The sequence below is a fragment of the Somniosus microcephalus genome, chromosome 11 (assembly GCF_052327205.1).
Source record: "Somniosus microcephalus isolate GS21.2 chromosome 11, FLI_Smic_1.0, whole genome shotgun sequence".
Classification (NCBI taxonomy): Eukaryota; Metazoa; Chordata; class Chondrichthyes; order Squaliformes; family Somniosidae; genus Somniosus; species Somniosus microcephalus.
Genome location: NC_140997.1, coordinates 188104277 through 188118283, shown reverse-complemented (window position 1 = coordinate 188118283; position 14007 = coordinate 188104277). Strand labels below are relative to the sequence as shown.

The 14007-nt window shown below is 47.3% G+C and overlaps 1 protein-coding gene across 3 annotated transcripts in view; it reads left to right on the top strand.

Annotated features, from left to right (window-relative positions):
* The first annotated feature begins 9322 nt into the window (after window positions 1-9322).
* The window catches only part of cep15 (centrosomal protein 15), a 30420-nt gene continuing 25735 nt past the window's right edge, over window positions 9323-14007 (top strand). For all 3 annotated transcript variants that reach the window (XM_086001531.1, XM_086001530.1, XM_086001532.1), the window contains exons 1-2: window positions 9323-9427; window positions 9657-9795. In XM_086001531.1, coding sequence (XP_085857657.1) covers window positions 9740-9795 — 56 coding nt within the window. In that variant the 5' untranslated portion in view covers window positions 9323-9427; window positions 9657-9739. The remainder of the gene's footprint in view (window positions 9428-9656; window positions 9796-14007) is intronic.

The window sequence follows — 14007 nt, the reverse complement described above, 5'->3', positions numbered from 1 at the left end:
TCCGAATTTTGTGTTTCCCACACGAATCTAAATGGATGTGGGAGATTGATGCAATTTTAACTCAATTGGCCAATTGATTTCCAACGTGTGGGAAGCCTTTGCAAAGGGTTTTTTCATGACTGAAAGTCCCCTCCGATGACGTCATCATTGCTGCTGCATTTAAGGTCCACAGCAAGCCTTGCTTCTTCTGCAGGCTTCCAAGTTTCCTCCATTTGGTGTCAGAGGGACCTGCAGGAAAGATGACAAGCGGGAGGGCAAGAGCAGCTCCTCGCTTTGATGAGGCGGCACTGCAGGCATTGGTGGATGGGGCTAGGGCCAACAGGGAGGTCCTGTTCCCTTCATCAGGGAGGAAGAGGCCTCCCACTCAGACCAAGGCTGCGTGGATGTAGGTGGCTGAGAAGGTCAACTCCTTGGGAGTCACCCGCAGAACCTGGATACAGTGCAGGAAAATATTTCATGACCTTCAGCGCACTGGAAAAGTGAGTATTAATTTCCCATCACCCTCAATCTGATCCCCATTGCCTTTCCTCACCAGCACTCAGCTTTAGCAATCTCTTCCTCCACATCCCACTTGACACTCACATCCACGCACCCTTACCCATTCCCTCTCTCTCTATGCTCACATTCACATAACTATTCAACCATGCAGCCCTCACACTCCCTATCACTCTGATGCTTTGAACACAACTGACAACACACAGGGAGGGCCCTTGGTCTTGCAACCTCACTCCATCTTTGTCTCCTTCTAAGTATCTATGCTGTGCAATCTCTACACTCACTCCTTCATTCTCACTCAACCTCCACTTGTCACCCTCATTGCAGGAAAAGAGAGCTCACAACAAGAGAGAGCAAGCCAGGACAGGAGGAGGGCCACCCTCAATAGCCCACCTGACCCCCTGGGAGGAGGCCGTCCTGGAAATCATGGGCATTGAGGATGATTCGCACGTGGGGGACGGACAGACGGGTGCAACACAGCAAGCTGGTGACAGAAAAGTTTCCCATCTCTCTCTTTGACATTGCATGAGTCGGTGATAATGATTGTGAAGCTGTAACAGATGCACTTATGAGCATCTGCAAAAAGCTATGTGCATGTAGCCTTTGCATCGCATCTCTGACTCTTTCCTTTACTCCCCCACAGGACCATCATAAGCATCCGTCCCCCCTAGCCCGGAAGAAGAGGCTGAGCAGCCAGACTTCTCAGAGGAAGCTGCAACCTCTGAGGGCGCAGCGTCAGCAGAATTCAGTGCACCCAGCACCAGCACAGACGCTTACACCTCGGTGGGGCTTTCGGGACATAGAGTAGTGTTGTCACCTGGTGTCTCACAGCTCACAAGTGAGCATCAGCAGATTGTGGAGACAGGGACAGCAGTGGAGAGTCCTAGTCGGAGGGCGCAGGACTCTGCCAGCTCGGCTCAGCAGCATGTCGACCCTCTGCCTCTGGGTCCATCCATAAGCTCAGAGGTGATGGAACTCCAGGCACAGATGCAGGAGTCTCTGGCAGGTTTTGTCTCCAGGGTCGCTGCGAGTGTGGAGCGAATGGAGGAGTCCATAGCGAACATGAGCAGAGCCTTTGTGGAGTCATTGGCGCATGAACGCATCAACACGGAAAGGATGGCTACCTCCGTGGAAATGATTGCTACCTCCGTGGTAAGGCTGGCTACCATACAGGAGAGGATGGCTACGGTAGAGGAGAGGAGGGCTACGGCCATGGAGGAGCTTAGTCGCCAGGGTATGGAAAACATGGTCATTGTTCAGAATAGAATGACGTCCCTTGAGGAGCGATGGGCATCTATTGGACAGAGAAACCAGACCTTCTTGGAAGTCCTTCTGAGTAGGACTGCCATTGCAGATACGGGTCCCCATGGCCCCCCTGATGTGCAGCAAGGTGCTCTCCAGCCACTTGCAGGCGTTGAGGGGGACCTGACCCATGAGAGGGAGGTTGGTGGCAGACCTCAAGGAAGTGGGGGTTCCTCTCCAAGCACTCACACTTCCATGCCACTGCAGAGCCCTCGGTCAGAGCCCCACCGGAGTTCACACCCAAGTGAGATAGACGTCTCAACCCCTGCACAGCCGCAGGAGCAGCAGACTGTTGACGAGCGCTCACAGGCTCCCAACCCCAGAGGACGCTCGCCAAAGGTGTCGAGACAGGAGCAGCAGGAAAGTGAGCAAGGGGCCTCCACGTCGGCTGAAGCCACAGGGGAAGCACTATGTAGGAGCACGCGTAAGAGGAAGATAAAGCATAAGCAGTCACAAGCGTAGTCACTTGGGTGAAATTTGATGTATTGTTAGAAAAAGCCATCAGATTAATAATGTTAATAAAAAATCTGATGGCTGCTGCTGTAGTTGTGGCGTGTGTCATTTCGCGAATGGGACTTTCACATTGAGTCATAGAGTCATAGTCATAGAGTTTTACAGCACAGAAAGAGGCCCTTCGGCCCATCGTGTCTGCGCCGCCCATCCATCCCTGTCCAGTCTAATCCCATTTTCCAGCATTTGGTCCATAGCCTTGTATGCAATGGCATTTCAAGTGCTCATCCAAATGCTTCTTGAATGTTGTGAGGGTTCCTGCCTCTACCACCCTTTCAGGCATTGAGTTCCACATTCCAACCACCCTCTGGGTGAAAAAGTTCCTCCTCAAATCCCCTCTAAATCTCCTGCCCCTTACCCTGAATCTATGCCCCCTTGTTATTGACCCCCCTACTAAGGGGAAAAGTTCCTCTTTGTCTACCCTATCTATGCCCCTCATCATTTTGTACACCTCAATCAGGTCCCCCCTCAGCCTTCTTTGCTCCAAGGAAAACAACCCCAGCCTGTCCAGCCTCTCTTCATAGCTGAGGCGCTCCATCCCAGGTAACATCCTGGTGAATCTTCTCTGCACCCTCTCCAAAGCAATCACATCCTTCCTATAGTGAGGCGACCAGAACTGCACACAGTACTCCAGCTGTGGCCTCACCAGCGTTTTGTACAGCTCCATCATAACCTCCCTGCTCTTATATTCTATGCCTCGGCTAATGAAGGCAAGTATCCCATATGCCTTTTTAACCACCTTATCTACCTGTTCCGCTGCCTTCAGGGATCTATGTACATGTACACCAAGGTCCCTCTGACCCTCTGTACTTCCTAGGGTCCTACCACTCATTGTGTATTCCCTTGCCTTATTTGTCCATCCAAAATGCATCACCTCGCACTTTTCAGGGTTAAATTCCATTTGCCACTTTTCCGCCCATCTGACCAACCCATCTATATCGTCCTGTAGCCTGAGGCTTTCCTCCTCACAATTTACCACCCCACCAATTTTCGTGTCATCTGCGAACTTACTGATCATACCTTTTACATTCTCATCCAAATCATTTATGTAGATCACAAACAACAAGGGACCCAGCACCGATCCCTGAGGTACCCCACTGGACACAGGCTTCCAGTCACAAAAGCAACCTTCGACCATCACCCTCTGCCTCCTGCCACTCAGCCAGTTTATGATCCAACGCGCCAAGGCACCCTGGATCCCATGGGCTCTTACCTTCTTGACCAGTCTCCTATGCGGGACTTTGTCAAAAGCTTTACTGAAGTCCATGTAAACCACATCCACAGCATTTCCCTCATCCACCCCCCTAGTCACCCCCTCGAAAAATTCAATCAGATTTGTCAGACATGATTTACCCTTGACAAAGCCATGCTGACTATCCCCGATTAATCCTTGCCTCTCCAAGTGGAGACTAATTTTGTCCCTCAGAATTTTTTCCAATAATTTCCCTACCACAGATGTTAGGCTCACTGGCCTGTAATTCCCTGGTTTATCCCTGCTACCCTTCTTGAATAATGGTACTACGTTAGCTGTTCTCCAGTCCTCTGGTACATCCTCTGTGGCCAGAGAGGTTCTGAAAATTTGTGTCAGAGCCCCTGCAATCTCCTCCTTTGCCTCCCACAGCAGCCTGGGATACATCTCGTCTGGGCCTGGGGATTTATCCACTTTTTGGCCTGCTAAAACCGCTAGCACCTCCTCCCTCTCGATGCTAATATGTTCAAGTATGTCACAGCCCCCTTGCCCGATTTCTATGTCTGCATCGTCTTTCTCCATAGTGAACACAGATGCAAAAAATTCATTTAAAACCCCGCCTACATCATCTGGCTCTACACACAGATTGCCACTTTGGTCCCTAATGGGCCCTACCCTTTCCCTGGTTATCCTCTTGCCCTTAATATACTTATAAAACATCTTAGGATTTTCCTTTATTTTGCTCGCCAGTGTTATTTCATGGCCCCTCCTCGCCCTCCTAATTTCTTTTTTAAGTATGCCCCTGCATTTTTTATACTCCTCTAGGGCTTCTTCCGTCTTTAGTCTTTTGTAACTGCCAAAAGCCCCCCTTTTATTTCTAATGCATTTTTGTATATCCCTTGTCATCCAAGGTTCCCTTTGCTTGTTGGTCCCACCCTTGACCTTTACAGGAACATGTTGGCGTTGTACTCTCTCTATTTCCCTTCTGAAAGTCTCCCACTGTTTTGATGCGGATTTTCCTATAAGTAGCTGCTCCCAGTCCAATTTGGCCAGATCCTGCCTTATCATATTAAAATCGGCCTTCCCCCAATTTAGAACCCTTATTTCCGGGCCGTCTTTGTCTTTTTCCATGACCACCTTAAATCTCACCGAATTGTGGTCACTGTCGCCAAAATGCTCTCCTACTGACACTTCCACCACTTGCCCGGCTACATTCCCCAGAATTAGGTCCAGTACCGCCCCCTCTCTTGTAGGACTTTCTACATGTTGGCTCAAAAAGCTCTCCTGGATGCACTTTAAGAATTCTGCACCCTCTAAGCCTTTCACACTCTGACTATCCCAATTTATATTGGGGAAGTTGAAATCCCCCACGATTATTACCCTATTATTTTCGCACTTTTCTGAGATTTGCCTACATATCTGTTCCTCTATCTCCCCCTGACTGTTTGGGGGCCTATAGTACACTCCCAGCAAAGTGCTTGCCCCCTTTTTGTTTTTAAGTTCTACCCATATGGCCTCATTAGAGGAACCCGCTAATATATCATCCCTCCTTACAGCAGTAATTGACTCCTTAATTAATATTGCAACACCCCCTCCCCTTTTACACCCCCCTCTGTCTCGCCTGAAGATTCTATACCCCGGAATATTGAGCTGCCAGTCCTGACCCTCCCTCAACCATGTCTCCGTGATAGCAACAATATCGTACTCCCATGTGTTCAACAACAACTTCAGTTCATCCACCTTATTTGCAAGACTCCTTGCATTAAAATAAATGCCTTCCAGCCCTGCCATATTCTCTTTTGCCTTCACATATTTGCTTTGCCTTCCCAGCTGACTTGTTTTTCCCTCTGTATTTGGCTGTAAATCACCCCCTACTATAGCTCCACTCTGTACCCCATCCCCCTGCCAAGTTAGTTTAAACCCCCCCCAGCAGTGCTAGCAAACCTCCCCGCAAGGATATTGGTTCCCCTCTGGTTCAGGTGTAAACCGTCCGACTTGTACAAGTCCCACCTTTCCCAGAAGCAGACCCAGTGATCCAGGAAACTAAAGCCCTCCCCCCTGCACCATCCCTTTAGCCACGCATTCATCTGTTCTATCTTCCTATTCCTATACTTACTAGCACGTGGCACCGGGAGTAATCCAGAGATTACAACCCTTGAGGTCCTGCTCTTTAATCCTTCACCTAGCTCCCTAAATTCTTGCTGCAGGACCTCATCCCTCTTTTTACCTATGTCGTTGGTACCAATGTGGACCACGACCACTGGCTGTTCACCCTCCCCCTCCAGAATGCCCTGCAGCCGCTCAGTGACATCCTTGACCCTGGCACCAGGGAGGCAACAAACCATCCTGGATTCACGTCTACGGCCACAGAAACGCCTATCTGTTCCCCTTACTATAGAATCCCCTACCACTATTGCTCTCCCACTCTTTTTCCCCCCTTCCTGGGCAGCAGGAGCACCGCCAGTGCCAGGAAGTTGGCTGCTGCTGCCTTCCCCTGGTGAGTCATCCCCCTCAACAGTATCCAAAGCGGTATACTTGTTTGAAAGGGGGATGTCCGCAGGGGTTCCCTGCACTACCTGCCTGCCTTTGTTGCTCCGCCTGATGGTCACCCCCTGTGCTGCCCTACCCTGAGGCGTGAACAACTCGCTAAACGTGCTATCCACGAGCCTCTCAGCATCGCGTATGCTCCAAAATTCATCCACCCGCAGCTCGAGCGCCACAATGCGGTCTACAAGTAGCTGCAGCTGGATGCATTTCCCGCACACATGGTCGCCAGGGACACTGGCAGCGTCCCTGATTTCCCACATAGAGCAGGAGGAGCAGAACACGGGTCTGAGCTCTCCTGCCATGACTTACTCCTTTAATTAATCTAAAAATTTATTCAATACCCCAGTTACAGGTATACTCTAGGGCGCTTTATTTACCAACTGTCCTCACCACAACAGAGCCCCTAGAAATTTAACACCACAGAATTCAAGCTTGTAATGAAAAGAGAGAAATACTCACCAACCAATCACTTACCTGCTCCCTGGTGACGTCACACCCCGATTACTTTTTACCTCCCTGCAACTACCGAGCTCACAGGCTGGAGTTTGGGGGCTTAGGATTACTTGCAATTGTCAGTATGCTGGTCAAATAGCTAGGAATCTGCAGGGTCTTGGCCATTGTCGATGCTCAGGTAAGAAGCTGCAAAGCAAAAGTGTTTGATTGACTAGGCTAAGCAAATCTGGCCAGGATGAGTGCGCTCCTTGCATCCTGGGCAGCAATGTTCTCGCGTAATGCTGCCGCTAGTTGATGGGCCTCTGCAGGATGTTTGTTTTTGCCCTCCTCCTCCTCCTCCTTCTCCTCCTCTGAGGAGGAGGATATGTGAGGAGCCACTTGGTCCTCAGGAATTTGCAAGCCACGACGCTGTGCCACGTTGTGAAGTGCACAGCAAACTATGACGATTCTGGAGACCCTGGCTGCTGAGTACTGCAGGGCTCCACCTGATCTATCCAGGCATCTGAAGCGCATCTTCGGCAAACCGATGGTTTGTTCGATAGTGGATCTGGTGGAAATGTGGCTGGAGTTGTAGCGCTCCTCAGCTTCGTTGGCTGGCCTCCTCAATGTCGTCATCAGCCACGTCCTCAGGGGATAGCCCTTGTCTCCAAGTAGCCATCCATTAAGTTGGTATGGCGGACTGAATAGCGGAGGCACACTAGACTGGCGCGGTATGAAGGAGTCATGGCAACTGCCAGTGTACATGGCACAAACATGCAAAATCTCCTTCTTGTGGTCACACACCAGCTGAACGTTAAGGGAGTGGAAGCCCTTGCGGTTGACAAAAATACCTGGATTGCGATGAGGTGCCCTAAGGGCCACATGTGTGCAGTCAACGACGCCCTGCACCCTTGGAAAGCCTGCCAGATGAGCTAATCCAACCGCTCGCGCCGTGACACTTGCTCGATCCTTGGTGAAATGGATGTGATTGTGCGCGAGGGCAAAGAGGGCATCGGTTACCTGCGTGATGCAAGTGTGTGCGGCCGCCTGGGAGATGCCGCTGATGTCTGCTGCTGATCCTTGGAATGAGCCTGAGGCAAAATAGTTGAGTGCGGTGGTGACTTTGACGGCCACTGGTAATGCTTGTCCACCTGGTCCTCTGGGCAGCAGGTCTTGCTGTAGCATTGCGCAGATGTCAGTCACTACCTCTCGTGAAAGTCGGAGCCGCCTTTGGCACTGCTGCTCAGACATGTTGAGATAGGTGACCCTGCGTCTGTAGACCCTGTTTGGGGGGTATCTCCTGCGCCAACGGGCTTCCAGGCGCTGGCCCTTCTGGCCTGTGCAGCCTCAGGTGGGTGAGCAGCAGCCTGGCGCTCCTGCTGCTGCTGCTTTTGCTGGTGCTGCTGTTTTCCTGGTTCTGCTGCTGACACGGCTGGTGCTCAAGCTCCTCTAATGCCCAGATGGGAAGGAAATAAATGGCTCCCATGCTTCTGGTATATGCCTCCGTTGAGGAAGCGCTGAGTGAAGGTGGCGAGAGGGGTTTCCCAGGAGGCCACACTGGAGATGGGTGTGCGGCTCCAACCTTCCACAGGTGTGGTTAAGCCTTGTAAAATTTGCCCCAGACCTGAGACCACTAAGTCCTGTCACCTGCAAATGATGGCTGATGAAATCTCCTCTTTAATGGTTGACCTGCAGTTGATAGTCAGCAATCCAATAGTGCTCCCGCCAGGTTTCACATTCGTGATTCCCACCAGGCGTGTTTTACGTGGGAAAAGGGTTAAAGTTGCAAGGGCCTGTTAAAATAGGATTATGGAGGCCATTTAGTGGTAATTAAGGGCCTTAAAGACCAGTCGCACCTGTTGGATGTGGGATGGAGTCGGGTCCATCAGACACGCCTGAGTTAAAATTGCTCTGAGTCGGGAACCAGGCGGGGGGGGCCGTCCGCCAGTTTTTGCGATTTTAACCCCACGCACGCCTCCAAGCCCGACTCCACGGCTCAATGAAAATCGAGCCCTATGACTCTTTGGTTTCTTCTCTGCAAATCGTTCCCCACCTTTGGTTTCCCTTCTTTGCCTGCTCATGGCCTCTTGGTTCTTGGAACTTCTCACACAATAGATGCTGTTGCAAAACCACAAGCAAAGATACTGAACTACAGGGTACCCAACCTTAATAAGGTAACTGCAATAACATGTGCAGATGACACCTGATCAGGCATACATGGTCAGAATGTCACACGATCAAACCGCCAGGAATGCCTCCAACCAGAGTTGGCAACCCTACTCTGGATGGATGAATTAAGATCAGCCATCTGATCTTCCTGTTAGTAATTATTTTGTGATCTTGTAATGTTTGCTGTGCAGTCAAGCTGAGAGATTGCAGTTGGTCAGGAGAGTTGGGTGGGAAGTCATACATTTCAAATCTCTTCTGCTGGATTTGGCGCTTAATAGCAGATTCTCTATACCAAATACAGCAATTTCCCATCTGGGAAAGGATCAATCTTGATTGTGATCCTTCTTATCCCCACAGTCGAACAGCTCAGGAACATGTCTGTTTGGATTGGTGAATACAGGAGGATTCCGAGGCAGCACCTTCAAAGGGAGGCGGGAAGAGAAGGATATAATTGCTGCTGCGTTCAATGAATTAAAGTTTAAAACCAAAATGTAAGATTCCAGTGATTTGAACAGGTCTGGAGCTGCCAGCACCAGTGTAATTACCATGGTGACAAATCCCCAGGAGCCATTGCTGTCCCAGAATTCCATGCGCGGTGACGCCCGTTTCTTTGACGATAGTGCCGGCCGGCCGGTAGGCACTGTGCTGGATCCCCGGGCGGGCAGGCAGGTCGAGGTTGGGGGCGGGCCTGGTGGTGAGAATACTGCGCAGTATCGGTGCGGTCTGCCCCGCTGACTTGGGCGTGGTGCCTGATTTCAGCCGGCGGCTTGTTGATGTGGGGTGGTAAGATCCTGCATGGTTACAAGTAAAACTACATAAGCGGCTCTGTGCGGCCGACAGATTTTACATTTGTCGGTTTGCTGCAACCGTTTAATTTTTTTTTTAAAACAGGGGGTGTCCCGGATTTTGTGGGGCCCACCACATGGTGGAGGTGGGAAGTTTCAATCGTTGCTGCCATGAACCTAGTGATCCCCTTGCGTTAACTGATTTTTTGTTTTGCTTACACCAATAGATGCTTGCTGACATTTCAGTGTGTGAGATACATCATTAAGGATCTGGGTCACTTGCAGTGCAAGAAAACACGGGCTTCATTGAATGAAAATGTCTTATTTAGCCCATGAAGTTGAACTGAGCAAACGTCATGAAGAAATGTAAGTGAATGTTAACAGAAGTGAATTGAGGTAAACTACTTGTAGTTTGAGCGTTGCTCAACAAATCCAAGCCATGTTATACTTTGGCTACAGTATACCTTAATGTAATTCCAGTTTAGATTTGCACCAATATATCAAACTTAAAATTAAGTATTAAGAATATAATATTTAGGTTTAGGTTGCAGTTGCAATAGTGGAATGACATTCTGAGTTGGTTAGTAATGCAACCCACAGAATTACATTCTCACCTATTTCGTGTCCCAGTCCCTCAACAGTATAGCAGACAAGGATAATAGGGCAGAATTTGTGGTGGGTATAATGGTGTACCTCAGAGAGTTCACTGTCCTACCGCCTTTGAAATAGACAGCAAGTTAAATCTCTGACTCCTGCCGCTCAGCCAATTTCCTGACCAGGTCAATAATTTGTCTTCAATTCTTTGGCTTCTACCTTAGTTAATAGTCTCTTATGTGGGACTTTATCAAATGTCTTCTGGAAGCCCATATAAATAACATCCATAGACATTTCCCTGTCTACTACTTTAGCCACCAACTTAACATGGAAAGTGAAGTAATCCAATCCGAAACTAGGGTCCTAAATCTAAACAAAGAAAACTACGAAGGTATGAGGAGTGAGTTGGCTAAGATAGATTGGGGAGCTTCGTTAAAAGGTATGATGATGGATAGGCAATGGCTAATATTTAAGGAACGAATACATGAATTGCAACAGTTATACATTCCTTTCTGGCGCAAAAACACAAAAGGCAAAGCGGCCCAACCATGGCTAACAAAAGAAATGAAGGATAGTATTAGATACAAAGAGGAGTCATATAAAGTTGCCAGAAAAAGTAGCAAGCCTGAGGATTGGGAGTAGTTTAAAATTCAGCAAAAAAGGACAGAGATTGATTAAGAGGGGAAAAATAGAGTATGAGAGTAAACTTGCAGGGAACATAAAAGCGTACTGTAAAAGCTTCTACAAGTATGTAAAAAGAAAAAGATTAGTGAAGATAAATGTAAGTCCCTTAGAGTCAAATGGGAGAATTTATAATGGGGAACAAGGAAATGGCAGAGCAATTAAACAAATACTTTGGTTCTGTCTTCACGGAAGAGCACACAAATAACTTCCCAGAAATTCTAGGGAACCAAGGGTCTAGTGAGAAGGTGGAATTAAAGGAAATTAGTATTAGTAAAAAAATAGTGCTGGAGAAATTAATGGGACTGAAAACCGATAAATCCCCAGGGCCTGATAATCTACATCCCAGAGTACTAAAAGAGCTAGCCATGGAAATGGTGGATGCATTGGTTGTCATCTTCCAAAATTCTATAGATTATGGAATAGTTCCTGTAGATTGGAGGGTGGCAAATGTAACCCCACTATTTATAAAAGGAGGGAGAGAGAAAACAGGGAACTACAGACCGGTTCGTCTAACATCAGTAGTAGGGAAAATGCTAGAGTCTATTATAAAGGATGTGATAACAGGACACTTAGAAAATATCAATGGGATTGGACAGAGTCAACATGGCTTTATGAAAGGGAAATAGTGAAACCTACTGGAGTTTTTTGAGGATGTAACCGGTAGAATAGATAAGGAAGAACCAATGGATGTGGTGTATTTGGATTTTCAGAAGGCCTTTGATAGCAAGTCCCACAAAGAAGTTAGTGTGCAAAATTAAAGCACATGGGATTGGGGCTAATATATTGGCATGGATTGAAAATTGGTTAACAGACAGGAAACAGAGAGTAGGAATAAATGGGTCTTTTTCGGGGTGGCAGGCGGTGACTAATGGGGTACTGCAGGGATCAGTGTTTGGGCCCCAGCTATTCACAATATATATCAATGATTTGGATGTAATATTTTCAAGTTAGTTGACGACACAAAACTAGGTGGGATTGTGAGTTGTGAGGAGGCTGCAAAGAGGCTTCAAGGCGAATTAGACAAGTTGCGTGAGTGGGCAAATACATGGCAGATGCAGTATAATTGGATAAATGTGAAGTTATCCACTTCGGTAGGAAAAACAGAAAGGCAGAATATTATTTAAATGGTGATAGATTGGGAAATATTGATGTACAAAGGGATCTGGGTGTCCTTGTACACCAGTCACTGAAAGCAAACATGCAGGAGCAGCAAGCAGTTAGGAAGGCAAATGGTATGTGGCCTTCATTGCAAGAGGATTTGAGTACAGGAGCAAGGATGTCTTACTACAGTTATACAGGGCCTTGGTGAGACCACACCTGGAGTACTGTGTGCAGTTTTCCTAAGAAAGGATATACTTGGCATAGAGGAAGTGCAGCGAAGGTTCAGCAGACTGATTCCTGGGATGGCAGGACTGTCGTATGAGGAGAGATTGGGTCAACTCGGCCTGTATTCACTACAGTTTAGAAGAATGAGAGGGGATTTCATTGAAACGCATAAAATTCTGATCGGGCTAGACAGACTGGATGCAGGGAGGATGTTTCCCCTGACTGGGGGGGGTCGAGAACGAGGGTTCATAGTCTCAGGATACGGGGTAGGACATTTAGGACTGAGATGAGGAGAAATTTCTTCACTCAGAGGGTAGTGAACCTGTGGAATTCTCTACCACAGAAGGCTGTGGAGGCCAAGTCACTGAATATATTTAAGAAGGAAATAGATAGATTTCTAGACACAAAAGGCATCAAGGAGTATGGGGAGAGAGGGGGAATATAGTTTCACAAAAATATGCCCTGAATTCAGAAATTTGAATGACGACCAAAAACTCCCATACCTACTAGGGGAACAGAGAAATTGTGTAACCTTAGCGGCACACTATGTTACAGCTTGCCATAAACAGAGGGACAACCATTAAATCTAAGAAAAGAGTATATACAAATTATATGAATGTATATTTATACACTCGGGGATATATCTGTTTATACACTGTATGGCTAGATCTGCGTTTATGTGTTCAACCATAAATGTTTTTCGATGCTTTGGCAACATAAGATGTACCTTGTCATGCCAATAAAGCGATTTGAATTGAATGGAGCATCAGCCATGATCATATTGAATGGCGGAGCAGGCTCGAAGGGCCGAATGGTCGTCTGCTCCTATTTTTCTATGTTTAGTGCCATTATTTTCTTCATTACTGTTATTTTACATACATTAATTTTATTGAGTCCCTGTCCCTGATTCAATATTAGTTTCCTCTACTGGTAAGTACTGATGCAAATTAATTATTCAAATGCGCGTCATTTCCTTAATGGCCCTGAAATTAGATCGGGGGCTTGCCGTGCGTGCAAGCCCCCCGATCTGCACTCACCCTGTGCGCCGACATCTGAAGCCCGGGCCTGCTTGCATTTCCTTTCACAGGCCCGGTTCAGCTGTCGGCGCGCTGTGCTAACCTGATCCAGCGGCGTAGTTAGTGCGATGTGCCGGCTGGGATCAGGTGAGCACTGTGCAGCCGATCAGGGGAGGGGAAACTCATTCCTGAGTTTGACAGTAAGAGCTGTCAAACTCATGAAAACTATGGGGGCCCAAAACACTATTTAAACTTTAAATAAAAATTTAAAAAAACATCCAATCATTAAATTAAGTATAAATAAGTTTTTAAAAAATAATTTAAACAATTTTTTTTTTGAAAAAAATAAATATTTAATAAAAAGGGTCTAAAACTAAACTTACCTTATTGTAGATTCTTTAAAATAATAAACCTGTGGAAATTTTTTTTCTAAATTGCACTAAAACACCACTTACCTGTAAAAATAAATACTTACGTGTGCTTTTTACAAGCGTAAAGACCAGAGGCCTTTACACATGCGCAAATCCCCCAAAACAGAGGAAATCCAAGACGCATGCGCTGCCCCCTACAGCGCACGCGCTAGCCTCTTCACCTCTTGGGTTAGAGGAGAGGAAATGCCGGTTTTCAGCGCATGCGCTGTGCATGCTGAAAACCAGCATTTCCTCCAGCCAGACACGTGAGTACCCCTTCCGTACTCGCGCGTTTGGGGAGGAATTACTGCCCCACTATCATTGACAATATCACCGTTAACAGTTTTTAAGGGACCAACATTGCTCCTGACTATCCTCTTTTTCCTAATATAATTGTTAAAAATTTTGTATTGATTTTGATATCCCTTGCAAGTTTCTTTTATACTCCCTTTTTGTAGTTCTTACTATTTTGTTTTGTGACCCTTTGCTGTTCTTTGTATCTTTCCCATTTGCTAGGATCTGTGCTATTTTTTGCATTTTTGTATGCT